Genomic DNA, 26377 nt, shown 5'->3' on the forward strand with positions numbered 1-26377 from the left:
ACCCAGCTGGAGCTCCCAAGAGTCCCAGGCTGAGCAGAGTGTCCACTCTGGTGAGGTTGCCAAGTCAAAGAACAAATAGCAACCATAGAGATGACATCAGCAAATCTGAGACAACATCACCAGAAGCCAATTGGGGGAGATGAGCCAGCTGAGTTCCTGAATGAATTTTTCTCTCCATGGATGAACTTACGCTGACTAGTTTTATGTCAACTTGACACAAGCTGAAGTCATCAGAGGAGGGGATCTCAATTAAGAAAATGCCTCCACAGGGCATTTTTAAAATTAGTGATTGATGGACAAGGGCCCAAACCGTTGTGGGTAGTGCCATCCCTGGGTTCTAGAAGAAAGCAGACTGAGCAAGATACAGGGAGCAAGCCAGTAAGCAGCATCCCTCTCTGGCCTCTGCATCAGCTCCTGCCTCCAGGGTCCTGCCCTGTTTGAGCTTCTGCCCTGACTCCCTTTAGGGATGGACAGTAAAAAGGAAATCCAGGCCAAATAAACCCTTTCCTCCCCATGTTGCTTTGGTCGTGGTGTTCATCACAGCAAAGGTTAAAATCTTACTTCTCTTCCCCTCAGGCACTTTTACACCACGGGACAAGGGCTGTTTCCTGTTCTCTTCACTGAGCTGCATGCCAGGACCCCGTGGGTAGACTGGATGGTGAGATTATCATTGGATCCCTTTGTCCCCTTCCTAATGTGGCCACATTGAGCCACTCTCCTTTTTCCACATTTTTACTATTATTAATTTTTTTTCTTTTTTGGTTTTTCTAGACAGTGTTTCTCTGTGCAGCCCTGGTTGTCCTGGAACTGGCTCTGTAGACCAGGCTGGTCTAGAACTCAGAGACCTGCCTGCCTCTGCCTCCAGAAGTGCTGGGATTAAAGGTGTGTGCTACCACTGCCTGGATAATTGGTTTTTTTAAAAAGGTTTATTGAAGGTGACTGTCTAGGATCGAGGAAAGAGCTTTGCCCCTGATAAATCCACTAACAATATCACCGACAGACAGGGACAAAGGAGGAGCTGGGAATGTTCCTTCCGCTCTACACTCCTGGACTGTGGAATGGGAACAGAAGTGGGGAATGGGGGAAGGGTGAGTCTCCGGCGCTAATCTCAGCTTCCTGCCGGGATTGTTTTAACTGCTGCTGGGGCCTGTCTTCGGATGTCACAGCTGCGGAAATAGATCTCTCCTCTTCACCTGTTCCTAAGCAATAGTCGCTTCTCTAACTTCCTGTCAGAAGAACACGCGTTGGAAACACAAGACGGTGGTGCCGGCTGGAGGACTGAATGCTCGCTCACCTTCCCCTCCGCTGAGCGCGCAGTGCGCCATTCAGCTTTTGAAGAACTGAGCGAAATAGCGGGGAATATATAAAGAGCCCCGTGCATTCAGGGCCAGAGCCACAGCCTGTTCTGTGAATTTGCCCAGTGTCTGCCCGGGGCGGGGGGAGGGGGCTCCAGAAACCACTGGGTCATTAGCACTCCTTTCTCCAAAGAGTGACTGACAGAGTGACAGTGAGTGGCTTCTCTGCCCTCCTTACTTGCCTCCCACACTCATGTCAGGTTCTATACAATTTTCTATTCCTGTGGGACCAGGGAACCAAATCACCTTATCTTCTCACCCAACAAGCGTGGTTCCCCCCCAGAGCTAGTATCAGCACCAGGAGAAGTAGGACCAAAGTCTGGGGAACCCCCCACAGGGGCCCGAAGGCGGATCTCCGGAAGAGAGACCTGAGCCTCAGAATCTCAAAAGACCCCGCAGTCCGGAAGAAGAGGAGGGCCAGGGCTGTTGCCCAGGCACCAGGCATCCTACGATGGGCGGGTCACTGTACTCCTGGGGAGGAGCCTCCCCAGCGTCCCCAGAGCTGCCAAGGTAACGGACCTGCGAGGCCATGGCCTCCCTCGGGAGTGGAAGCTGGAGTGGCGTCCCATCTCAGAGTGCAGCCCCTACGGTGAGGCCTGAGCCCAGGAGCACAGACAGTTTTGAATGGGAGGTGGGGCGGGACGGCGGAGCTGGGATGGAGGTAAACTCTGGGCCACATATGGGGTGAAGAGAGGGGAGGTCCCGAACCAAGAGGAAGAAACTGAACTGGGAGGAGGAATGCCATGAGGGGGAAGTGTAGGGGGCTCCTGGCATGCCTCACCCCTCTTCTGCCTTGATGGCTGAGTCTCCCCACCCATGTCCCCAGCCCTGGGTGACCATCTTGCAGCCTTTTCCTTCGACTGCCCCATCTCCTCTGCCCCAGCCTAGCCGCGTCAAGGAAGGTAACTTTCCCGGGTCGCTCTCCTGACTCCCCTCCGCCAGCCACACATACTTGGGGCCCCCTCCTTGATCTGGTTACATCCTGTATCAGTGCTGTAGGGTGGGAGGGACAGGGACTGTGTGCAGGCCGCCGGGTGGGCCCTGTTGGAACCTGTTCGCAGACCTGCTGGAGCTCATGATGCTGCAGAATGCGCAAATGCACCAGCTGCTGCTGAGTCAAATGGTGTCTGGAGCCCTGAGCCCAGGGCCGGAGTGGCCCTGCCCACAGGTGTGTGAAGTGGGGCCCAGGGTGGAGCTCTATGGGGGGGGGGCCACCTGAAGAAAAAAGAGCACAGAGTAGCAGCAGGAAGCTAGCCACATCCCTGTCTGACTGAGTTCCTTTGGCATCTACTGCGTGTCAAGGCGTGGCGTCAACTTCTAATAGGAAGGGAGTTACCAAGTCTCCACTGCCACCCAAATGCTGTTTCCAAGGTTTTCCTTCGCGACATTTCTCTGTGTCCATCAGGCCCCAGGAACCCTTCTTAGGGGCTCAGCTGCTATTTGTCAAAGAAATGGGCAAGGCAATGACTAGGTAGGCTGTGACAAGCCTTGTGGAAAAGTGGTATATGTACACACCAGGGAAGGGGGGAGGGAGGGAGGGGAGGAGGGCGGGAAGGAGGGCGAGTCCTTGGGGGACTGCAGGTGGCCTTGAGAACCAGGTAGGATTTCTGACCCAGGATGGAGGGAGAAAGGGATATGAGGTCTGAAAACAGAGGACCCCGTGGAAAGGGGGGCTCTAGGAGGCCTGGAGGGGTTCAAGAAGGGGCTAATTGGGGAGTCTAGGGAGGTGGAGATCCTGAGTTAGGGGTTATACCCCTAAGCCCTCTGAGGTCCTGAGGTGAGCATCTTTTCCTCTTGGGAGGGGGGAGCAGAAAAATGCAGGAAAAGGCAGACTCAAGGGCTTCCAGTACCCACTCTGGAGTCACTGGGATTTTCCCAGCCAGGCCCGGGTAACCTCTTGTTAGCTCCCGAGGCTCTTACATGAGTTGCTTCCCCTCTCAGAGACTCCCTTCTCTTCTGCAGAGTGATGGGTTGGCCTTGCCTGCCCCCAGCGGAAGCTCAGCAAACAGTAGCCTTTCTGCTAAGGACTATGTGCAGAAACTAGTCAGAAAGTAGTAGAGGGCGCGGAGAGGGAGGTGGAGGAGGCGGGGCAGTGGGGCAGGGAGGGTGTGGCCCGTGCCACCCCCCCCACACACACCCTGCACACCCCCAGGTCTATACAGACAGCCAAGGGGAGCAGGTGGAGGAAGAGATGGGCGCGCAGGAGCCAGAACAAGCGTCTGCGGTGTTTCATCACCTCTATCTACCGTGTCCGGTGACTTCCTTGGGTCCCATGACTCTCTGGCCAGCCCCTTTCCTCCATGTTCCCCCACATCAGCCTCCCTGGCAGGGTGCACCCAGGACTCAGCATCAGCCCCCTGCCTCCAGGCAAGGGGAGGTGTAAGTGAGGCTGGAGGGGTTTGGGTTTGGCCAGGTCCCTGATCTAGGCTGGCTTGGGGGGTAAAGCCACCCTGGGCCTCTGACAGGGTCCTCTCTCTCTCTCTCCCATCTCAGGAGAGATGTTCCCCCGCCCCCACCCCCCAGTGCCACAGGGACTGTTGGTGCAGATGTACCCCCAGCTTCAGGTAGGGGCTGGGTGAGTGGCGGTAGGGCCTGGCCTGGGGCACACTGAGATGTCAGAAGGGCCATGTGCCCGGTGGATGGGGGCTCCCGGCAACCACTGCCTTATCCCGTTCCGTCTTCCTCCTTGGGGTTTACCAAGGCAGGAAGGAGCAAGCCCAGGATTCTGTCCCCCTAGATTACTACGATGCTGAGAGCCTGCCATGAAGACAGATATTCACCAGGCTTCAGCAGCTACTGCACGGGGCTGCCAGAGCGACCCCACACCCATGCCAGAGCCCCTCTTACCACTCAAGCCCTTTCCCCTGGGGCATCAGGCTCTCTACTCTGATGCTCTCTTGAGCTGGCTCTTCTAGAGTGAAAATTCCTCAAAGTCCCTCTCTGACTCAGAAGCCATGTAAACCCATTGATCCACTGTTTCCTGCCTGGACCGGAGTAAGGCCCTGATACCAGAGACACACCCAGTTGGTCTTTGCCCCTCTCTTCACTTGGGCCTGCAATAGGGCTCATGTCTCCAAGTGCCTTAAGGCCCCTGGAAGGCAGCATGCTTGGGGAGAAGGCCAGCTCGGGACATCCCTACAGCGGACTCAGCTTCTTTCACTGGACTCTGTTGGCAGAAAGGACAGCCAGAGCCCTGTCCTGACTCAACCAGGAACAGCCTGGAATCCCCAGGGCCATGTGCAAACAGAATGTCCTCCTCCTCATGGGACCTCAGTAGGAAACCGATTGCTAAGGATGGGTAGATGTCTGGAGCCTGGGCTGCAGAGGTTCTGGAAAGCCCTGGGGAAGAGCAGGGGGGTGGGGAGAATTGAGGGGCCTGGGTGAGCAGGTAACACTTAGTACCTTGCTTGTCACAGGTGGTGTCTCTTATCCCAGGAGCAGACAGGGAGGGCACAGGGTGAAATCCAGGTACTTGTATTGAAGCTAGAAAGGGAAACGTCCCCAGAGTCTTGTGCCGCTGCCACAGTCCTCAGCTGGACCACACCCTGAAGGCCCCATTTGAGTTCCAGTAGCCACCAGGGCCCTAGCAACACCAGCTCACATGGGGCGTTGCCGAAAGGCTCTGGGCAGCCTCCTCCAGGCAGCTAGCACCCCATAGGTGCCTGTCCGCCTCCTGTGCCAGTGCTGACCGAGGACAAAGCAGAGTAGGACGGATGTCACAAATAAGAACAGCAGTATTGACACCACTACGATTATGATGACCATCTGGTTGTCCTGTACAGGCTCTGGGGAGGGAAAAGGCAATAGACTTAGAGATTTTCAGATGCCAGGCACCCCAGGGAGTCCACCCATTACCCCTTGCCCATCATGCATTCCACAGTCAGCCTCGTAACAGAGAGCGGTGGCATAAGGTGTCTGCCCACAGTGTGACGTCTAAGAGGAAGGTGGCTTATTCTCCAGGCCATAAGGCAGAGCAGATACCCTTCCTCCAGCACCTCCAGCAGACCAGTATGTAGAGTGTGGATACCACGGTGGTGGGGAATATTAGCCAAAGATGTATTACATCTGTTTATGCTGTGGAATACTTGTTTAATGATGCAAAGATGTGTTGCTACATTTTATATCACATTTGTTTAACTCTGTGAAGCTGTTACTTTGCATGTCTAAAACATCTGACTGGTCTAATAAAGAGCTGAACAGCCAATAACCATGCAGGAGAGAGGGTAGGCGGAGCTGCCAGGGGGAGAGAATAAATGGAAAGAGAAAAAGAAAAGGAGGAGGATTGAGTAAAGGAGAGGAGAATGTCAGGGTCAGCCACACAGCCAGACACCGAGTAAGAAGGAAAGAAAAGATATACAGAAATAAAGAAAGGTAAAAGCCCAGAGACAAAAGGTAGACGGGACAATTTAAGTTAAAAACAAGCCAAGTGTGGGTGTCGTAGGCCTTTAATCCCAGCACTCGGGAGGCAGAGGCAGGAGGATCTCTGTGAGTTCAAGGCCAGCCTGGTCTACAGAGCAAGTTCCAGGACAGGCTCCAAAGCAATATAGAGAAATCCTGTCTCAAAAAGCAAAACAACTACAAAAACAACAATAACAATAAAAAAGCTAGCCAGGGGCTGGAGAGATGGCTCAGCAGTTAAGGGCACTGACTGCTCTTCCTGAGGACCTGGGTTCAAATCCCAGCACCCACATGTAATGCAACACTGCAACTCCAAGATGTGACACTCTCCACAGATTCACTTGCAGGCAAAACACTAATGCATATAAAATAAAAGTAAATAAATATTTAAAAAAGAAAGAAAAGCGTCTAGATTTTTTGGGAGCTGGGTGGCAGGCCCCCAAAGAGAGAAGAGTAAAAAAACAGAAACAATAAAACAACACCATGGCCCGGACACCATGGCCCAGGGGATGTCACAGTCATATTTATACCATGTCCCTTCTCAGGCAGAGCTGAGCGAGCTGCAAGCAAGCTCATTTACAACAGGCTTTGGCCACCAAGTGTCACAGGGAAACCTGTGGGTCAGGCCAGCCAGCCTTCTCATTGTAGAAAGGGGCCATAGCTACTGAGAGCTCACTGCCATGGTCAAGGTTACACAATGCTCAACAACGGCCCAGCCACCAGCTGAGCTTCTCCTAGCTTCTGGAGAAGTTAGAGCTCAGCTTGGAACCTGGAGAGAAAGCTGGCGAATTAGGAAGTAAGAGAGAGCCCTCAAGATTCGACATGCACATCAAGCCACCTAAGAGTTTTCTCTTCTAAGGGTCTTCTTGCCCCATGGTGCCGAGAAGGATGCCGCCTTTGCCCTCTCAGCCCAGAGTCTCCTTACCGAAGACTTCGAGGATCTGGGACTCTGAGATGCTGCGGATGATATACCCGCCGTGGGGCCGCAGGTCCAGCTCAGCCTGGCAGGAGAAGTTGTGGCCATCCTTTGTTAGAGCTGTGCTGTTGAATCTGACGGTGGCCTCAGGTTCAGCTCCCCCAAATGTCTGGTTCTGCAAGGTCTCTCTGCCACGGAGCACTGTGAGGGTGAGGCTCTTGAGGGGCTTCACAGCCAATGCTGTGCACTCAATGGTGAAGGCGTCACCCATAATCACTTGAGGAGGCTGCAGCCTCAGGGTGACCTCAGCTGGACGCTCTGTAGGAGACAAAGAAGGAAGGTCACTCAGGATGGAGCTATATCCCTGCGGGCCCAACCTGGTACCCTGACATCTGGTAACCCAGGTTCCTAGCTGGACCTGAGAGGGAGGAAGTGAGCTGGGGCTTGGCCTGCTCATTGGAAGGAGGAGGAAGAAGAAATGTATGATGGAGGATGTCCCAGCTGCGAATTCTGTGGGCATGATTTGGAAAATAGAAAGGGGGTCTACAAAGAGGAGATCCAGAGATCATAGACCCAAATAGGAGGCTAAAAAAAAAAGCAAACCAAAACATCTGGACCTGTCTCCATCCCCTCCAGATACTAAGCACGCATTTTCCAATTAACCAGCGGGGTGGCTGTGCTATGAGCATTTGGAAGGGGGCACCTATGCACGTGGGAACCCGAGGAGCTCCCTGAGCCCCCTTGTAAAGCTGGGGCAGGAGTAGGCTTTGCCTCACTTCTCCAGTCAGGTTCATGACCAGTGCAACTCCAGATCACTGAATAAGGACTATGGCGGTACCCTGGTTCCCTTTTAAATGCCACTCAACCCCACTCCACCTAGGACTTTGAACAACTTTGCATTTTTTGATGCATCAGTGTTGGTAACGGGTTGCGGTGAAACAGCTGGAGCTAAGATGCTGAGAGAGCCCTGGCTTATGCTGGCACATTTGCTACGGGCCCTGGGGGGTGGGGGAGGGGCACAAAATACCGCGTGGCACCTCCACTTTCTCCAAACCATTCTCTAGTAGCTCCTTCACCTCCTGAAGCCCATTAGCTAGCATCACACTGCCTGTGGAGCGCTCTGGTGGCTGAACTCACTTCTAGATCTGTGCAAACCTGGGCTGGACCGACCTTCTTGGAGCAAGATTCAAAACCTCCACAGTCTGCTTCTGGGGTGTAGGCAGAGCCTGAGCCCTCGGGCCTGACCTGCTTGTGGCTCGGGAGCCCGGGGAGATGTGGACCATGCATAGACACTCACGGAAGACTGTGATGTTGAGGTGCTCTGAGCGCTGCTGCCCGGCACAGGTAAAGTGGCAGATGAGTTTGGCGTCACTGGAGATATTTGAAACTAAGAACTGCTTCCACTTCCCTTGAGGGTGCTCTTCCAACGTTTTCTTGTCCATGGTGGTCTCCAGACCGCCCACTTTCGGGTTCTCACAGTTGGTGCTACAGTTGACTTTCCAAGACTCCCAGGCTTCTACTACCTGCTTCTCCGACCATATATAGACATCAAAGGCCTTCTCACCGGACCCTGGAAGACCAGAAGAGATACCAGGCAGTGGATGCCTCTGACTCCTGCCTGCCCTTGGGATCTCTACTACCAGCGGTTGTAATTAAGGCTCAAGAAGACAGGTCACCTTTAGTCCCTCTGCCCCATTCCTGGGGCAGGGCCTATAGAGAGGCCCAGTGACTCCCTGTGTTCTTTCCTCCAGTCCCTCTGTCTGTCTGTCAACGCTGGGTCAGTTTTCCTCAAGCCTGTCTCTGACTGCCTTAAGCTCCAGCTCAAAATTCCTTCTGTCACAAAGACACCTCCGAGAACAGAAGGAAGCTCTGAGCTCCCACAGTCATGGAGAACTCCCAGGATGCCCTTTGGGTAGTGGTAAGCTCTGGGGAGATGGAGGGGAGGTAATGGATGGACTCTTTTTTTTTTTTTTTTTTTTTTTTTTTGAGCCAGAGTTCCTCTGGGTAACAGCCTTGCCTGTCCTGGAACTCACTCTGTAGACCAGGCTGGCCTGGAACTCACAGAGATCCACCTGCCTCTGCCTCCCGAGTGCTGGGATTGAAGGTGTGCGCCACCATTGTCCAGAGTGACTCCATTTTTAATAACATGGTTAATAAAAGATAATTATAATGGCCTTGGGGCAAATATGGAGGGAGGTAGTGAACCTTGCCTGTGTTGTGGGAGCATGTTCCAGATAAAGGGAACTGACTGCTGGCTCGCAGACCTGCCATTTGGGGGCATGCTCTCTTGAAGCAATGCAGAGGGAGAATGGCAGGAGCTTAGCTTGGAAGAGGAATGTTAGCACCAAAGGCCAGGAAAGCAACAGGCTACCGTGAAAAGGACACATTGCACTAATGACTCATAATTTATGCTGAAGCTCTGTAGACATTTTGAAGCTTCTAGAAGACTGGGCCTGAGTTTCGCACGTTTCTCTTTATGCTGACCACACAGCCCTGTGCAAGACAGACATTTGCAAAGTGTCTGGTATTTGAAGATGAGACCCTCAGTGCTCACTGTGAGGTGAGATGGAGTCCTCTGTGAAGGTCCTAGGTCCTACACATGGCCCATGCTTGCTACCTCCCTACACAGCTCACTCAGCCATCAGCTAGTGGTATGTAAGTAAGTGGCAAAGGAGGGCTTTCCACGAAGACAGTGCTGGATTTGAACTCAACATTCGCCATGCACTGGCTGGGTGGCCTCGGGTTAGATGCATTCTCTCTATGAACCCCAGTTTCTTCATCTGTTAAGAGGGCTAATGTGCCCTCCCCTGGGCCCTGAGTGCAAGTAGGCTTGAAAGTGTTTGGCACTTACACTTGAAAGTGTAAGGCACTCGGGTCTCCTTGACCCACCTAAAAGGGTTTCATTTCCATTCTGTTGTCCTAGTGAGTGCAATGTCTCTGCTGCCCTCTGCTGTTCACTATGCCCCTTTGGCACATTGTCTTGTCTTCCCTTAGACCCCAGCATCCCTTCCCGAGACCCCTATTAACCCCCTACTCACCATCCAACCTTGGTAGCCTACCATATCAACATTCTCAGAGCCCTGGGCTGGTTCCATCCAGTAACCAGGAGGCCATGATCCTAGCCACTGCCTGAGGCCATGGAAAACCAAAGCCAGGCTGTCACAGTCTTCTGTATCCATGGTGGAGAGGCCCCTGTGGCCAGGATGCCCGCCTCCTCAACATGAAGTCCGAGGAACAGTATGGAACTCTCCACCCTAAGATGCCACGTGCTGGGAACCCTGGGGCCGCTTACCTGGGCAGCAGAGCAGGGCAAGAAGTGTTATAGGCAGGCTCCGGCAAGCAAAAGAAGGCATCTCAGGTGGGGTCTGTGGGGTCTGTGGGCTCCAGGAGCACAGCTGACCGCTGCCTGGAGGGAGATGGAAAGATGGACACTACAGATTGGGGAGTGAAGGCTGGCGCTCTGGACTGAAATCCGTAGTCTCTGCACCAATGATCTCATTTCCTCTCATTATCTGAGATCAGGAAGCCATATACACAGGCCAGCTCCCAAGCCTTCAGGCCCTCAAGAATTCAGGCAGAGGAAACCGGGAAGCAGCTGATAAGCAAGGGTATAACATGGACCTCCCACGTGTCTTGCTCCCTGTGAAGGGTTAGGAGAGTAATGAGAGCTAATGTTCAGGGAAGTGTGTGTGGCGCATGGGAGAGCACGTGTGTATGCACTTACGTGTGTGTGCGCGCACACACACACACACACACACACACACATGTGTATACACATGTGCACATGGTATTCCTATTTCTGTGCATGAGCAGAGTGAAGCTCAGATCTGAGGCGCCCCGAATCCCACCAGGCCTCTGCCGTAGTCATCTCTGGAAAGATAATATCCAAAGTCAGAACAGCGTCATGTAGCAAGCCCCTGCTAACACCCTGCATGTGTCTGCACACCTTAATGCCTTGCTTAGTTTCTAGGAGAAGCCTAGCCCTAACTCAGTCAATGCAGGGCCCACATAGGACTCAGAGATTGCAAAAGGGCAGCCCCCAATGGTCTCCAGTGGCCCAGGCCCCGGAAGTCAGGGAACAGACTGGCTACAGCCTATTCCCAAATCCTAGGCTCTTTGCTAGACTTGTCAGTTACTGCCATCTTGCCTATCTATCTTCCAGGCAGGGCCTCGGCCTGGGAAGCTTAGAGCCCAGTGCCCGCCAGGCATGCTTTCCCATAGGCAGTTAGCTTTTAGGGATAGAGGGCCTTCTCAGGCTCCTCCAGGACAGGTGGGGCACCTCGATTTCTTGGTGGAATCCCAGAAAGGGCCTATCTGAAGGTAGTCCCAGGGTTTTGAGAGCTCATTATCTGAGACCAGGAAGCCAGCTCCCAGACCAAGTCAAGTGGAGGAAGCTTCAATGGCTCAACCAGTGTCCTGTGTTCCCGGGTTGGAGAGTGCTATGGCATCCTGCCATTCTCACAGTGCTGAGTACTGGCTGCTGGGTATAGCTAGCTAGCAGCTGTTATCAGTGTGGATCCAGGGGTGTCCCTGCATGAAGCCGCCGGGCTTTGGGATCATGCCAGAGAGGAGGGGCAGACAGAGTAACAGGGAAGAGGGAGAAGAGGAGGGGCCGGGGGTCTGATCTCATATGAGGCTGACACACTGCAGGACCCAGGGGACAGGCCAGCTGGAAGGGTCTGGGTGACACAGGGGGTCATAAGAACAACAACAGTAGTGGAGATAATAGCAAGCAACAGCAACAGACAGACATGACTTAGGAAGGGAACATGTTTTTCTTTCATCTTGGGGATGCTGGTGACTGAGATGCCATGGCTTCATCCGTGCTAGGCCAGTGCTCCGGGATGCATCCCTAGTAGTCTTGTGTGCTTTTCATCTGGAGACAGGGTCTAAGTGGTCTGAGAAATTCGTCATGGGGCAGTTTGTGCTTGTGTGAGCATTATAGTGTGTCCACACAAACCTAGACGGTACACGGTAGATACTACATACCTCATGTACATATCTGTGCATGCTGTGCTTGAACACAACGGCAGTACAGTAGTTTGGCACTGATGTCACCAGGGATCTGGGAGCCATGCATTGAATACGGTGTTAGGGTGGCTATGATGTCTCTAGGTGGGATGACTTTTCTAACTTCGGTGTCATTTTCTGGGACCCCTGTTGTACGCGTGGCTTGCCACTAATTGCAATGTCTTGGGGCATGTGGCTGTACCCACTTCATGCTGGTCACTGTCGAGACACTCTGTAATTGTTAACTAATTTCTCCTAAACTCTACAAGCTCAAGTACTCCTACTGAACTCATCCCCTAGGAGAAACTGAGACACAGACAGGCTGAGTGGCTTGGTCAAGGTTACATACCTAGGTAAGAGAGAAGTCCCTATGGGGCAGGCAGCTGTGGCAGCTGATGAAGGCCACCAGAGCAGGGGCAAAGGAAGCCACCGTGAGGGTCAGATTCCCCAGAGACCCTTGGGAGGGACATGCAAGACAGCAGGAGGCCAGAGAAAACTTCCTGACAAGGCTCAAAAAGAAAGCAAATCGCCATCACCAGAGCAACTGTGGAAACATAGCAGGGTCATAAAAAGGCCAGCACAACAGAAAGGAGAAGGGAGGTGGCCAGGGGCTGGGAAGGGAAGTGGGAGTTTTCCTAGGGGGTGTTTCATTTTGTAAGATCCCAAGATTAGTTTTGGAACAATGTGAACATGCTTGGCTGAAAATAAATAAACAAATGGGCACACAGTACATTTTATATGTATAGCACCAAAATTAAAACAAACAAACAAAAAAAAACAAAACAAACAAACAAAAAATAAGCCAGGTGGTGGTGGTGGCCCATGCCTTTAATTCCAGCGCTTGGGAGGCAGAGAGAGGCAGGTGAATCTCTGAGTTCAAGACCAGCTTGATCCAAGACAACCAGGTCTACACAGAGATACCCGGTGTAAAAAACAAACAAATAAAAGCCTGGTGTGCTGGCTCAATTGTATAATTCTAGTGCCACATAGATGCTGAGATTGGTGGACAGTGACTTTGGAGCCAATTTGGGCTACTTTCAACCCCTTTGCCCATAAAATAATGTATGGCGTAAAATTTGGAACAAAGTGAACCAAATCTCAGAAAAAACTACCTTTTCAGACTTAATTTGAGATGAAATAAGACATCTGAGTGGGGCTGCTGAGATGGCTCTTTCAGGGGGCAGATAGATAAGCTCTTGTCACCAAGGCTGATAAGCTGAATCTGATCCCTGGAACCCATGTGGTAGGAAAGATCTGATTGCCACAAGCTGTCCTCGACGTCTGTATGTGTACCGGGGCATGCGCATGCCCCCTAAGATAAAATGTAATAAAATATAAAAGAACGATTGTAGTGGTCTTGCAGTGAACTTGTAGCGGTGGCTGCACCCCTTTGGGTGTGGCCTCAGGCAGATTGAAGCAGACAGAGGGAAGCTTGAGGCGTGGCTTTCCTTTGCTCCTTCCTTTCTGATGGGTCAGCTGATCAGGTAGGAAGGGCAGAGAAACATTCCTGTGGTTCCTCGTATTTTTCTGTTTAATTGTTCCCCGATAAATACCCATTATTATTTATCTTGGGTCCTAGTGAAACAATTAAGTTCTCGCCTTCAAATGATAATTACCTTCTCCACTGATGGGCAGACTCAGTGAAATTCCAGTTAATCCCAGTAAGGCTGTTCGTGGGACTCGAGAGCTGCTCATAAAGAGTTTGTGGAAAAGATAAAAGGATCAAGACACATGGGAAGAGTAAGATGGGCAATTTGCTCTTTGAATATTGGGATTTAGTATAAAATATTAATAAGGGGGTAGGGAGATTAATTAGTGGGTCCTAGTTTCTAGACCCTAGAACCACAATGGTGACACTGTGGATGACTGGGTCAACTGATTAACCAGATGAGGAGGGGGTGATAACCCCACATCACATCAATTGGAGAACTCAATTCCATTCACAGTGAGTAATTATGTGTGAAAGAAAACTCTAGGGACATTGACAAAAAATATAGGAGGGTATTATGTCATCGGGGTAAGGTATTAGTCAAGTCTTCAAAACTTTCAATCATAAACAAGGGGGCTAGAGCTGTAGCTCAATGGGTAGAACACTTCCCTGGCATGCACGGGTTCTGGGTTCTATCCCAGCACTGAAAAATAAACAAACCATTGATAACTGAGTGCATCAAATTCACAAAGGAGTGTCAAAGGAAAGAGGCCACTACTCTTAACTCAGTAGTAGCCAGGAGATTAAGATGAAAACCACATCTACTAAGTTGGCAGAGGTTAAGATATAGAAAGGTCAATTTTTGGGGAAGTTACAGGTCAATAGCAACTTTTACAATTACTAATGGGAGAGTATATTGGTTCCCCAGGGAACAACAAAATGTTATCTTGTAGAGCTGAGTAAGAACTGACTTACTTTATTTGGTATTTTTATGTGTTTGTGACCAGAAGGGAATGTGGAATGTCCTAGAGTTAAGGTGGCTGTGAGCCATCAGCAGAGAGAGGGAAGGGATGCCCATCCTCTGCGTCCTCTGCGAGAGCGACAAGCACTCTTGACCACTGAGCCATCTCTCCAGCCCTGAGCTAAGCAGCTTCCTCCCTGTAAGGCACAGTTCTTCTCTTAGATATGTGCATGTCCTGGGAGAGCTTTTGTGCCAAGACTCAGGAAACATATATGACCTTAGGCAAATCATTCAATCTCTTTATGCTAGCACTCCCTCATCTGTAAAATGGGATTCATGACAACATCTCCTTCATAGAATTGTTGTGTGAATTAAATGAGTCAATCTTTCCTCCTTGAGACAAAGTCTTCAGTAGTTCAGGCTGGCGTCAAATTCAATTTTTGGCTGAGGCTGGCCTTGAACTCCCGACCTTCTCTTCTCTCTTTACCACCCAAGTGCTAGGATTTGAGGCAGCTGCCACCACATCTGGCTTAAATGAAGATGTTTTAAGGGATCTGGAATGCTAGGCACTGTGTAATCATCTCACAAAATAAAAATAAGCATGTTTGTATGACTGAACACTTCAGAGAGGAAACTAACACCAAATTCTAGCGAGTGGGTGAAGAGCATGTGGCTCCTGAGGAGCTAAGTCCACGAGAGCTTTAGTGACATTTCTGTGCTCTCTGGTGACAGGTATGTCACAGGCCGCCTCTCACACGTCACATGTTCAATTTTATAAAAACACAAAGGGGAAAGAAGAGAGGAGGCTTGGTGGGAATGTGGACCACAGCGTTAACAGCTCCTGTCACTGACTGGCATGGTTCTCAGGGAGAGAGGGAACTGGCTGGGTGGCAGTGGTGGCGCACACCTTTAATCCCGGGAGGCCGAGGCAGGCGGATCTCTGAGTTCAAGGCCAGCCTGGTCTAGAGCGAGTTCCAGGACAGCCAGGGCTATCTCAAAAAACTGAGAGAGAGAAAGGAGAGAGGAAAGAAGGAGAGGGAAAAGGAGAGGGAAGCAGGGGAGGGGAAGGGGGAGGGAGAAGCAGGATTGTCCCTTTCCAGGTCACATCCCATGCGGACCTGGGGCTAAGACAGTCATGGCTCTGTTGGGTATGGTGACCCATGACTTTAATCCCAAAGGAAATACAATCAGGTGGCCCTCTGGGAGTTCCAGGCCATCCAGGGCTGTTTCTAAATCTGTCACCTGTGTGGATGCCACCCAGAGGGGGAAGGGAAGGAAGAAAGCGGAAAAACAGGAAGCAGACACTAAGGCGGGGCCAGCGTGGTGGGCTGGCGACCAAGACAAGATCTTCAGAAGCTTTAGGGAGGGACTCCCTCTGGGGATCCCCCAACCACTGTGCTCACCAGTGTCGAGGGAGAGCAGGCCCAGAGAGAGGAGAGCAGAGTTCAGGCTTAACACCCAAGAGTCCAGAAGCTCCCGCTGCTGGGCTCCTACAGCAGAAGTGGGGGAGCCAGAGGCTGTGACTTACCGTGCAGGGTTCAGATGCTGGCAACTGCCACAATGTGGTGTGAGGTGCAAGTTTCTACTGGTTCCACATTTAGCTCACTCAGGGGTCACGTGTTTCCTGTTCCCTGGTGTCTATATCGAATTAACATGATTTTAACACCACTACTGACGTTTCCCCACATTGTCAGAGAATGTACCTAACAACATTTATTTATTTTTTTTTTTTTTTTATGTAGTTTCTTCCTTTCTTCCTTTCTTTTTTTTCCCCCGGAGGTAGGGTCCCATCATCTAGACCAGGCTAGCCTCAAATTCAAAGTCTTCCAGCCTCAGCCTCTTGAGGGCTGGCTAGCGTTATATGAGCCATTATGCCTTCAACCGTTTTCAAACATACAGCTGTGTAGCAGTTCATTCACCATGAGCTTTTCATCTTTCCAAACTGAAGCTCCAGATGCCAGGCAGTAATTCCCCATTCCTTCCCCAACCCCCGCAACTCCCATATTCTATTTTCCGTCTCTATGATTTACTATTCTGGGTGCTTTTGGGCCGGCTTCATTTCGTTCAGCGTGACTTCCTCTGACTTTATCCTGGCGGCATGTGGCAGAACGTCCCTTTCTAAGGCTGTAGACTGTACACATCCACACGTCATAGTCTGTTTGTCACTCACCTGCCACAGCTGGCCACCGTGTTTCTTGCTGCTCTAAAGAACGTTGCTACAAACGTGGTGTGGAAATTCCCATTGTCTTTATTTTACTTTGCTTCTTGAGGCAGGGCTTCTCCATGTAGTCCTGGCTCTTCTGGACCAGGCTGGCTTCAGACTCAGAGATCTGCTTGCCTCTGCCTCTGGAGCGCTGGTATTGAAGTCGAGCGCCACCACTGCCCAGCTCCATTGTCTTTTTAAGACATCTTACTGCTGAATCTATGTATTTAGTGTGCGCATGTTCATGAATGCAGATGTGCACACCACACACTAGAGGTCAGAGGGCAGTTTGTGGGTCCTGGGTATTGAACTCGGGTCATCAGGTTTGGCATATACAACGCTGAGCTATCTTGTCGATTCCAATTCCTATTTTTATTTTCTCCGCTTCCTGGCCACCATCAAGTGACCATCTCCAGTCTTCCTCATGCCCCCTACCTCAATGCTCTGTCTCCCCATTGCCCAGGAAGGAACAGCAGGGCCAAGAGACCACTGACTGAGACCTAGGGAATGTAGACCTACAACAAAATCTTTTCAAAGAGAGCCAGGACCTTGTGTGGGATCCTTGGGTCACTTGGAAACCATTCTGGAAAGACGCTGTTGGACTACGCTCCTTCCTCTTAGCTTCTCAGCTAGAAATGTGGCTGTCCCCTTCCATGAGTGTGCCAGCCACTGCAGAAGGGCGTGAGCATGCAACACTGTAGAACTATGCATGGTTAAATGGCGGGCAATCTCTGTTTTCAGTTCTCTGGTAACATACGCAAAAGTGGAATTGCTATATCAGACAGCCACTCTGTAAGTTTCAGAACCGCTGTCTTGTTCACACCCTTGATGTGCACTTTTTTCTTTTTTTTATTTAGCTTCTTTTTAAAAATTTTCATATACATCGGTGTTTGAGGGAGTCGGATCCACCATAACTGGAGTAACAGGCAGATATGGGCTGCCATGTGGGTGCTGGGGATTGAACCCAGGTCCTCTGGAAGAGCAGCCAGTGCTCTTAACCTCTGAGCTATCTCTCCAGACTGATGGAATGAGCCACTCACTGTTCCTCTGTGCTTGTCCAGTTAGCAGCACAGAACACCATCTGGCCGTGTCCCGCAGTCCACAAAAACCTGTTATCGACTAAGAGTCATCACCCCTCACCTCTTCATGTCTGTAGCCTCAACCAGCAAGCAGAGTGCTCTTGTTTTAACAAGCAGGAAATATGAAAGTTGGGGGGAAGGGGGATTGGGTGGATACTGGGCAGTCAGCCAGCTAGGTTCACCCACAAGCAAAGGGTTTTATTCTCACAGGCCAGCTTCACAATTCACAGCAGTTAAGAGTTCTGGCCCGGCAAAGCCACAAATTAGATCTTATCGGGTGTTCACAGAATGAATGCTGAGAGTCTACTGGCTCTGGAACAATTTCTCTCAGTGCATTTGTGCCTCAGCTTCGTTGAAGCATCCCCCCTTTTCCATCACAGGGTTTCTCTGTGTTGTCCTGGAACTTATTCTGCATGTCAGGCTGGCCTGAACTCAGAGATCCACCTGTCCTGCCTCTTGGGTGCTGGGATTAGAGGCGTGCATCACAATGCCTGGCTTTAAAGTAACTTTAAAATGTCCTTCCACACTGCTGCCAAACCAAGGACTGATATTACCCATGTTTTAGCAGTATCTGTCATAGACACAAAAATTGGGGTATCAGTCAGTATCATACTGTCTGTCACAAGAAAGCACCAGAAGTAATTTATTTCTGTATTATTTTATGTGTATAGGTCTGTGTATGATATGTATGCCTGGTGCCCGTGGAGGCCAGAAGAAGGCATCAGATCCCCTAGAACCAGAGTTATAGGTAGTTGTTAACTGTCAAGTGTGTGGTGGGAATTGGACCCTGGTCCTCTGGAAGAGCAGCAAATGCTCTTAACCAACGAGCCATCTCTCCAGCCCTGGTAATCAAACTTAAGAAAGAAAAAAAAATATTTAGTTCTGTTTTAGAGGTTTAAAATCCTAGGTGGGGGCATTGGTTTGGCTTCTAGTGAGGGTAGTGAATATAAATGATGGGGAGACAGTCACATCTCAAGCCAGGAGGGATAGGAAGACAGAGGGGACACTTTCTCATAGCTATACTATAAACGCACACTTGTACTCTACATTGTAAAGAGCAATTGGGACGTCTGTATTAGTACTGGCTCAGCACAGGCACATTGTTAAAGATTGTTTATTCTGAGTTGACCCCTTTTCTCCCTTGGGAGGTGGAGGTGATGGGTGTACACACTATTTTAGCAGAATGAGGAAGGGCTGTCAATTTCAGCCAACAAACAGAAAACAGAGCCAAGTGTTGACCAAGGCAGAGAAGGCCAGAGTTTCATGGTGGACTGAGTCACTGGCTGAGGCTATGGGCCAGCTTGGAATCATGGGTTTACATAGGTAATTTAGAAAACACCAGTCAAGGGCACACAATGAAGTTTGGTTGTCATAGTCGGTACTTGGACATGTGCTCATCTGTAGATTGTGTCCATCTGTACTATTTCAGGGGCTCACAGAATGCCCAGTTCCACGATCATCCTCACTCTACAAGGGACAGGGTGGCATATGTTCTGGTCAACGGCAATTCGCAATGAGAAGAGCTTGTGGGTTACTTAGAAAACCACCAGCTAATGAAGGAGTTGGGTTCAGAAAGCCAGGTCCCTGGGTGAGAGATGGCTCAGTGGTTAAGATACTGGCTGTTCTTCCAAAGGACCTGGGTTCAGTCAGCACTCAGTGGCTCACAACTGTAATGCCAGTCCCAGAGAATCTGATGCCTTCTGGCCTCCACAGACACTGCATGTGTATGGTACACAAACATACATGTAGTCAAAACGCCCATATGCATGTTCTTCTTTGATCTGGGCCCTAGCCTCATTTCAAGGGGGGGGGGGGGTTCCCACCACAGATTGTGGAGTCAGATCAGCATTCAGGCTGCTCATCTTAGCCATACTAAACAATCCACTGCAGGAGGAATTGGGGTGGACAGCACACGAGCGCCACCAAGTGGTGGAGAGAGTAAGCATCCTGCCACCTACTCTAAAAGGTAAGAGAATTACATCTCTGGGCCGGGTGGCTGTGCCAAACATCATGCCTTCTTTTTCCTTCCTTCCTTCCTTCCTTCCTTCCTTCCTTCCTTCCTTCCTTCCTTCTTTCTTTTTCCTCCTCGTTTTTTGTTTTATGTTTTTAAAAAATTTTATATAATTTTTATTTAAATTTGAAACAAGCTTGTTTTACATATCAATTCCAGTTCCCTCACCCTCCTGCCCTCCCCTGTTCCCCCCACCAACTCCCATCCCATCCCCTTTCTGCTCCCCAGGGAGGGTGAGGCCTTCCATGGGGAGTCTTCAAAGTCTGTGACATCATTTGGAGCAGGGCCCAGGCCCTCCCCCACGTGTCTAGGCTGAGAGTATCCCTATATGTGGAATGGGCTCCCAAAGTCCACTAGTACACTAGGGATAAATACTGATCCACTACCAGAGGCCACACAGACTGCCCAGTCCTCCTGACACCCACGTTCAGGGGGCCTGGTTCCTTTCTATGCTGGTTTCCCAGCTATCAGGCTGGAGTCCATGAGCTCCCCCTTGTTAAGGTCAGCTGTTTCTGTGGATTTCTCCAGCCTGGTCTTGACCCCTCTGCTCATCACTTCTCCCTCTCTGCAACTGGATTCCAGGAGTTTGGCTTAGCATTCCTTCTTGTTCAAAGGTAAATTGCAGATGGGTCCCTGAGAATCTGTGTGTTTTGAGACAGGCTCATTCTGTAGTCCAGGCTGGCCTGAAATTCACTGGATAGACTAGGTTGGTCTAGACCTGTGGAAATCCTGCCTCAGCCTCCTAAGGGCTGTGGTCACAGGTGGAGTCACCAGGCAGTCTGAAGGACTATTTTGTTTTGTTGTTTCTTTTTTTTTAGTTTTTCGAGACAGGGTTTCTCTGTGGCTTTGGAGCCTATCCTGGAACTAGCTCTTATAGACCAGGCTGGCCTCAAACTCACAGAGATCCACCTGCCTCTGCTTCCCACAATATCACCCTCCTCAAAATAGGCCAGGCAGTGGTAATGCACACCTTTAATCCCAGCACCTGGGAGGCAGAGGCAGGCAGATCTCTGAGTTCAAAGCCAGCCTGGTCTACAGAGTAGGTTCCAAAACAGCCAGGCTACACAGAGAAACCCTGTCTTAGGAGGAAAATAAAGTCCCTCAGGGTACTGGAGAGATAGCAAACTGGTTACAAGTGTCTGCTCCTCCTCCACAGGCTCTCAGTTCAGTTCCCAGCATCCATGTGGGGTGTTTCACAATGACCTGTAACTGCAGCTCCAGAGGCTCTAATGGTCTGTTCTGTATGTGTATAATTAAAATAGTTGTGGATTTTGGGAACCATGCACTCGAGAAGAAAAGAACACAGCACTCGGGAGGCAGAGGCAGGCGGATCTCTGTGAGTTTGAGGCCAGCCCTTAGTGTGTGGTGGTGCCTGGCAATGGCCCTCTTCTTGTGGTGGGAGAATCTTCCATCTCAGGAAGGCTATGAGAACCGTCATCTCCCACTGTGGAGGTGGGCAGTGAGGACAAACACTGGTTTTCCCAGCCCCTTTGCTCCTCCCAGACAACGTATGCCTGATCCTTACTCTGGGATGCAGTGGACATCAGGATGGCATTTCCTGGAGGTAGGGATGGAGGGACTGTAATGAGATCATAGAGTTCTGGGCCATAGACCTACCTGGTGTCCCATCTGGTCAATAGCCTCTCTAGCCACCCCGAGGTCAACCGAGAGTACTGCTTACTTTGTGGCCAGAAAACAGAGAGGAAGGGGAGGAGCCCAGATCTCCTGAGGGCACACTCCCAATGGCCTAATTGCACCCTCCATATCTCCCAAGGCCTTACCTCTTGAAGGCTCTACTACTTCTCAGTAGTGTCATTCTGGCTCTTATGGACCATGGAAGAGGATGGTCTCAGTCTTGTGGGGGCTATGTCTGGGTCCAAGATTTAGTGCTGTAGAGGGAAGGTATGATCCTAAGGATCCAGACCTCTTGGCTTCTAAGGCATGAAGTGGGAGGGGATGGTTAGCATCCACACAGCACCTGACAGGGTCTTCTGGGCTAGTCTGATGCTGGGGTCTGTCTTTTGTAAACAGTCCTTGTGTTGGGGCAAGAGCACTAGGAGGCCGGACTTCTCCGGATAGGATGAGAAAGCACATGAGGAGACTAAGTTGACTTAGGCCATGAGCACACCCCTGGGGCCAGCTGTCTGGGGAGCTGCTAACCTGTGTCACTTGCCCGGTGCTTTGTTAGTGGGGTTAATCACAGTTCTTCTCTCTTCCCAGGTCTCTCAGTCCAGAATCCTACTCATCATATACAAACCCCAGACTGACTGGGAGCCTAATTCCCAATGTGTGGCAGGTCAATCCCAGTGGGCCACCTTCCTGAAATTCAGTTAAACAATACTTCTGGAAATTTCCTGCAACATTTCAAGGCAGTCTTTTTCCTCAACAGCCCCTAAGGAGGGTGTTCTAGCTCCAGAACCCAGCCATAGATACCAGGGACCCATTTTCTCACAGGCTTAGCCAGCTGCTCAGGTCACTCAGACGCTGCACCCCTGGAAGAAGATGGTGGGCCCGGCTCCCTGCTTCAAGCACGCTCTAGTCTTTAAGAAGCAAAGTGACTCCCAAATCTAAAACTACCTTTATTTGTGGTTGGCTCAGCGTAAGTCACCTTCATCAATGAGCAGAATTATAAAACTGTACAAGAGGTACGAAAATAGGCCATTTACCTTAGATAATGGCCCTCATATCATGAGCTTTAAAAATACACATAAAAGTTGTACAATCTGGCAGTTTATAAAATATAAAGCTAAAAAGAATATTTTAGTTTCCATGAAGAGGAGTGAATCATACAATCAGCACACATCAATTAAACAATTAACTGTCCACAGAGAAGACACATGGCACAAGATGTTTTTTAAAAAATCATCTAAAAATTAACATTTTACCCAGACCAAACTATTCACCCTTTAAAGACAGGGCTACCATAAGGTGGCAGGATACAGGGTAACTTTCCTTTTCCAGTTTTAAAATGGTCAGGGGTATTGTCCAAAACAGATCTGATGTGCTTTAAGCAAGTGCAATTGTAACCAGATAAACTTTAGAGTACAAATTAAATAAATATAAATAGATTCAATAAATAGGTCATTGCAAAAAGAACTACACAAGGTCCTCATGTGGGGATGCCACCTAGCTGGCTGGTAATGCTTAGGTGAGTGGGGACTCCCCCATCAGTTTTAGGGACAACTGGGAAAGAATACTATACCCACCAAACACATGGCAGCAGGAGACATGAGGCCACAGGTCTCTGGCAAACAGTGTGGCTAAGGCTGCTCCAGAGGGAGGCTCAGCACACAGGAGACCTAAGTGCCCAAAGCAACCAGAATTACACACGGAAGGTAAATCACTAGTTCATAATGAAAACCAAGAATAGGGAAGAGAGCAGGCACTTTGGCTTAAAAGAATTCAGACCTCAGTTGGAGGTCTGATAACCCTCAGGGGAGCTGATGGCAGACCCCTGGTGGCCATCACCCTGGCTCCCAGAAGTGAGTGACGGGCAAGGATAGAAATGTTGGAAAATCAATCAGAGAAGCGTGAACAGGGGATTTCAAGAGGTTCTTTCCAGGGCAGCTGCTCTTTCCAGCTGCTGCTTGCTCCTTCAGCTCTTCCTGCACCTCTGGATGATGAAGACAATGAACAAGGAACAGAAGCAGACAGAAGAATCCTGGCACAGCTGGAGGGTGGGGCCTGCAAGAAGCCACACAGGACCACAACCCTGCAGGTGACAAGCAAGTGAGCAGCACAGGAGAGCTTGCAGCCAGAGGTGCTCTGCAGGAGGTGGGTCACAGCAGCAGCTGGCCAGCCTTTCATCTGGGAAAGGAGCTGCAGCAGCTGACTGAATCACATGCGCACAAATCTGGTAAAGTCGAGTGAGTGGAGTCCGAGGAACGTCTCATCCTATCTTCAAAGCTGGTGGAAAGCACTTGGCTGTATCTGCTGACCCCAGACCTCCACCTTCTCTGCAGTGCATCATGGGAAGAGCCTACAGATACTGCCATACTGAGAGCAGGGGACAACTCTGCAGGGGTTCACTGTCAGTCTCCAGATGGCTCAGTGATTTGCCAAGTAACACCTAAGTTCCCAAAAGTGCAAGTGCTTTGGTGCCTAATGGCACGGCATACTTCCTAAACTTAAAGTTCAACACAAGACAGGTTTAACAAAGATAACGTCCCAGACACAGCTCAACTCCATCCTAAAGCTGAAGGTGCTGTGCTTGTAGACAACTGGGCAGTCTCCCAGGAAACCTGCCAACCACTGAAGATGCTACAGTGCACAGACAGCATCTCTTGCCGAGGACCCCAGATGTCCAGTGTTTCCTGACACCTGGAGAGCTAATGGCTGCCTGACTCCTAGATGGCACACAGAGGTGACCAACCGGAGCTGCCTGGTTCTGAGATGGACAGTTTTAAGGCACAAGTGGGGCAAGCCCCAATATACATCCTTCTTCCCACTTGAGTTTTCTTTCTGCCCCGACACTTGTGTGCTAACGACTCTCACGAGGCTTTGAAAGGCACAAGTCTTTCTAACTGTCATCTGTGTCCCAAGTGTCTCATGCCCCACCTAACTCTACAGAAAGTTTCAAATAAGTATGATGAATAGAGGACTTTTGGAAATTTGATTGGCTAGAAACTGATCTGTTAAGCGGCAAGGACATTTGAAAAGCTGACCCCCGGTAAAATGGGAGATAACATCAAGCTGGGCTTTTAGAAAAGACTTCAGCGTTCCCCAAAGGGAAACTCAGCCAAGATGAGCAAGGTAAGCAGCCGTCCCCAGGAAATGCTGTTAGAGCACACTGGCTCCACCTCCTGCGATTGGTCTTGGGCTGTTCCCTCTTGCACACGCTGGCACAGTGCTATGCTAAGAGATGAGCAGGAAGCCTGAGGTCCTAAGGTCTAAAACAGGTCACCCATGAGATTCAAAGATGTAAGAGATTAAGAAAAAGTTCACTTTGGCCACTATGAAAGTAAGGGAATCAAGTTCTACAGCAGCAGAGGAAGCTTTGGGTGAGTGGTCCTGGTTCCAGCCCTCTAGAAGACCTCTCAGGGGATGCAGCAGCAATGACTCAATCTGAGAGTAGGCTGCCGAGCCTACTCTCAGCACAGAACAGAATGGAGCCTCAGCTCACCAGGACCACGCAACAGAGACCTCATTGGCTCCAGGGGTCCACACAGAATCTTCCCCCTGACTGCATTCTAACCTCTAAGGTCTTGGGAGGGAGAAGACAGTAAATTCTGACTAGAACTAAAGTTAAAAATTTTAGAGAAAAATGGTACTGATATAATTGACGGGAACACATTTATGTAGTGTTGCTAGAATGCCTTACTCTTTAGCATTCGACAATTGTTCTTCATTCTTGAGGGAATAGTGATTTTTGGTACTACACAAAATAAAAGATAATACATCTTGCATTTCTTCACAAGCATCAAGCTACATTTAACTTACTGATGCAAATGCAGCTTCCTGCAATATGATCAAAATACACTCGTTAAAATTTGCCAGAACAAGAAAAGCTGGCCTAAAAAGCCTGTGATGGCCCTGGCCTTGGTTGTCTACCCCTAGGGCTTTGGTTCACAAGCTGTGGGCTCATCCGCTAGCCTCTGGGGCAGAGGGGCCTTATCACTCAGACCTTCTGGCTCTGAGCCTCTCCAAGTGACTGGGAGGTTCCCTCTAGCTGCTCCCCTCTGGACCTGAATACCTGTCTCTGTCCCTGTCTGGTCTTAGCTGACTTCTTGGCCAGGGAACTCTTCATCTCTGGTTCACATGGACAGGATTCAATCTACCAGGGGCCATTATTTAGGCCGCTTGTGCTGGGCCAGCACCACACCCAGAACTGATGCCCTCTTCATCTTCCTTTCCCACAGACACACCTCAGCTGTCCAGATGCACGGCTAACCAGTCTCTAACTCCATGCCCCACATTTAAAACTTGCTGCACAGGCAACATAGGCTACCAGAAAGTGGAGGTGCCTCCTGTCTCCAGGACAACACTTCTGCACGTCCTCTTCCTTAGCACACTGGATTTCTCAAACCATTTCTAGCAGAGGGTGCACTTGCTGCACCCCAGCCAGGCTGCTCTTAGCATGCGTGCAAAACAGGATGCCTCTACTCCCTCACTGAAAGACCCCCAAACTGCCACCCCACAGGGATTTTAGAAAGAAATATAAGGGGAAAGAGTCCATCCAGTGAAAGAGAAGCGAGCTCATCCAGGGAAAGGTCGATGCTGCTCCTTTTGCAGCCTCTGGGACAGGCCCACCTTTGTAGACAACCCTGACTACAAGGCTTCAGGGCCACATCGCCTCAGCTCTCTGCAGTCATGAGGTGCCACCTCTCCCGCTTCCTAGGGTCAGCACTGTCCTCTTCTGGCTGCAGGGCGGCAGCTCAAGGCACTTGGTTTGAGAAGCTTAGTCTTCCCGCTAATCCCAGAGGCAGCAAGCTATGGGCTGCAAAGATTCGGCCCACGGTCACTGTTGGGGCCACCAGACTAGAGTGGCTGCCCTAGCTCAGAGCACATCTGGAGTCACTGGAGGCTGGCGTTCTGTGGGCTCATGCAAGTAGTAGGTCTGGAAGAGTCTTTCATGTCTGCACAGCTCCATGGCGCGGTAGGTGTGTGAGAGGAGGTAGGGGAAGCGTGATGTGAAATAGCGCACAAAGTCGTCAGGGATGGAGCCCAGCGTCTCCTGAACCTCCACAGGGAGCTCTCGGTAGTGGTGTTTCTGTGAATGAGCAGAGAGACATACAGCTTTAGCAGCAGGATGACAGTGCTCAGGGCTTCTCTGTAAGGAAAGATTCATGCACCAACAATACATCCCAGTGTCCTGTAGGATTTGCTCCTTCAGAAGGGGAGCGCAAAGTGGGTGAGGCTCAGCCTAAGGGGAGCAGCTTTAGCTTCACCATGGGGCTGGCCACCTGGAAGGGAGCGCAGGCCTCCCACGAAGGTCATGGAGTTGTAGTGTTTGTCCTAACAGGATTGGAGGCTGCTTCTGTACCTGGGGTCAGGCCTTTGTGAAGTCTGCTTGGTG

The 26377-nt window shown here is 50.5% G+C and overlaps 3 protein-coding genes across 4 annotated transcripts in view; 1 reads left to right on the top strand and 2 right to left on the bottom strand.

Annotated features, from left to right (window-relative positions):
- Positions 1-1794: 1794 nt before the first annotated feature.
- Positions 1795-4709, top strand: Prr29 (proline rich 29). 2 transcript variants are annotated; one of them, XM_051179388.1, is made up of 6 exons: positions 1800-1944; positions 2182-2257; positions 2417-2523; positions 3508-3734; positions 3849-3919; positions 4093-4709. In XM_051179388.1, the coding sequence occupies exons 1-6, from the start codon at positions 1885-1887 to the stop codon at positions 4119-4121; spliced, it is 570 nt and encodes a 189-aa protein (XP_051035345.1). In that variant the 5' UTR covers positions 1800-1884; the 3' UTR covers positions 4122-4709. The 2 variants fall into 2 exon arrangements, with proteins under 2 accessions (XP_051035337.1, XP_051035345.1); XM_051179380.1 differs by having other exon boundaries at positions 1795-1944; positions 3849-4709.
- Positions 4710-4813: 104 nt separating this feature from the next.
- Icam2 (intercellular adhesion molecule 2) lies at positions 4814-10205 on the bottom strand. The gene is made up of 4 exons (XM_051179350.1): positions 9962-10205; positions 7967-8239; positions 6679-6987; positions 4814-5140 (listed from the first exon to the last, which is right to left on the bottom strand). The coding sequence occupies exons 1-4, from the start codon at positions 10020-10022 to the stop codon at positions 4953-4955; spliced, it is 831 nt and encodes a 276-aa protein (XP_051035307.1). The 5' UTR covers positions 10023-10205; the 3' UTR covers positions 4814-4952.
- An 11718-nt stretch (positions 10206-21923) lies between these two features.
- Positions 21924-26377, bottom strand: part of Ern1 (endoplasmic reticulum to nucleus signaling 1) — an 89351-nt gene continuing 84897 nt past the window's right edge. Inside the window, exon 22 of the mRNA XM_051179211.1 lies at positions 21924-26071. Coding sequence (XP_051035168.1) covers positions 25859-26071 — 213 coding nt within the window. The 3' untranslated portion in view covers positions 21924-25858. The remainder of the gene's footprint in view (positions 26072-26377) is intronic.

Source organism: Phodopus roborovskii, unplaced genomic scaffold, assembly GCF_943737965.1.
Source record: "Phodopus roborovskii unplaced genomic scaffold, PHOROB, whole genome shotgun sequence".
NCBI lineage: Eukaryota > Metazoa > Chordata > Mammalia > Rodentia > Cricetidae > Phodopus > Phodopus roborovskii.

Coding starts and splice junctions, on each gene's coding strand:
- Prr29 (XM_051179380.1), top strand. CDS start 1,885: ATGGCCTCCCTCGGGAGTGGAAGCTGGAGTGGCGTCCCATCTCAGAGT. Junction 1,945..2,181: donor CTCAGAGTGCAGCCCCTACG/GTGAGGCCTGAG, acceptor CCATGTCCCCAG/CCCTGGGTGACCATCTTGCA. Junction 2,524..3,507: donor CGGAGTGGCCCTGCCCACAG/GTGTGTGAAGTG, acceptor GCACACCCCCAG/GTCTATACAGACAGCCAAGG.
- Icam2 (XM_051179350.1), bottom strand. CDS start 10,022: ATGCCTTCTTTTGCTTGCCGGAGCCTGCCTATAACACTTCTTGCCCTG. Junction 8,240..9,961: donor TGCCCTGCTCTGCTGCCCAG/GTAAGCGGCCCC, acceptor CTGGTCTTCCAG/GGTCCGGTGAGAAGGCCTTT. Junction 6,988..7,966: donor CCTCAACATCACAGTCTTCC/GTGAGTGTCTAT, acceptor TGTCTCCTACAG/AGCGTCCAGCTGAGGTCACC.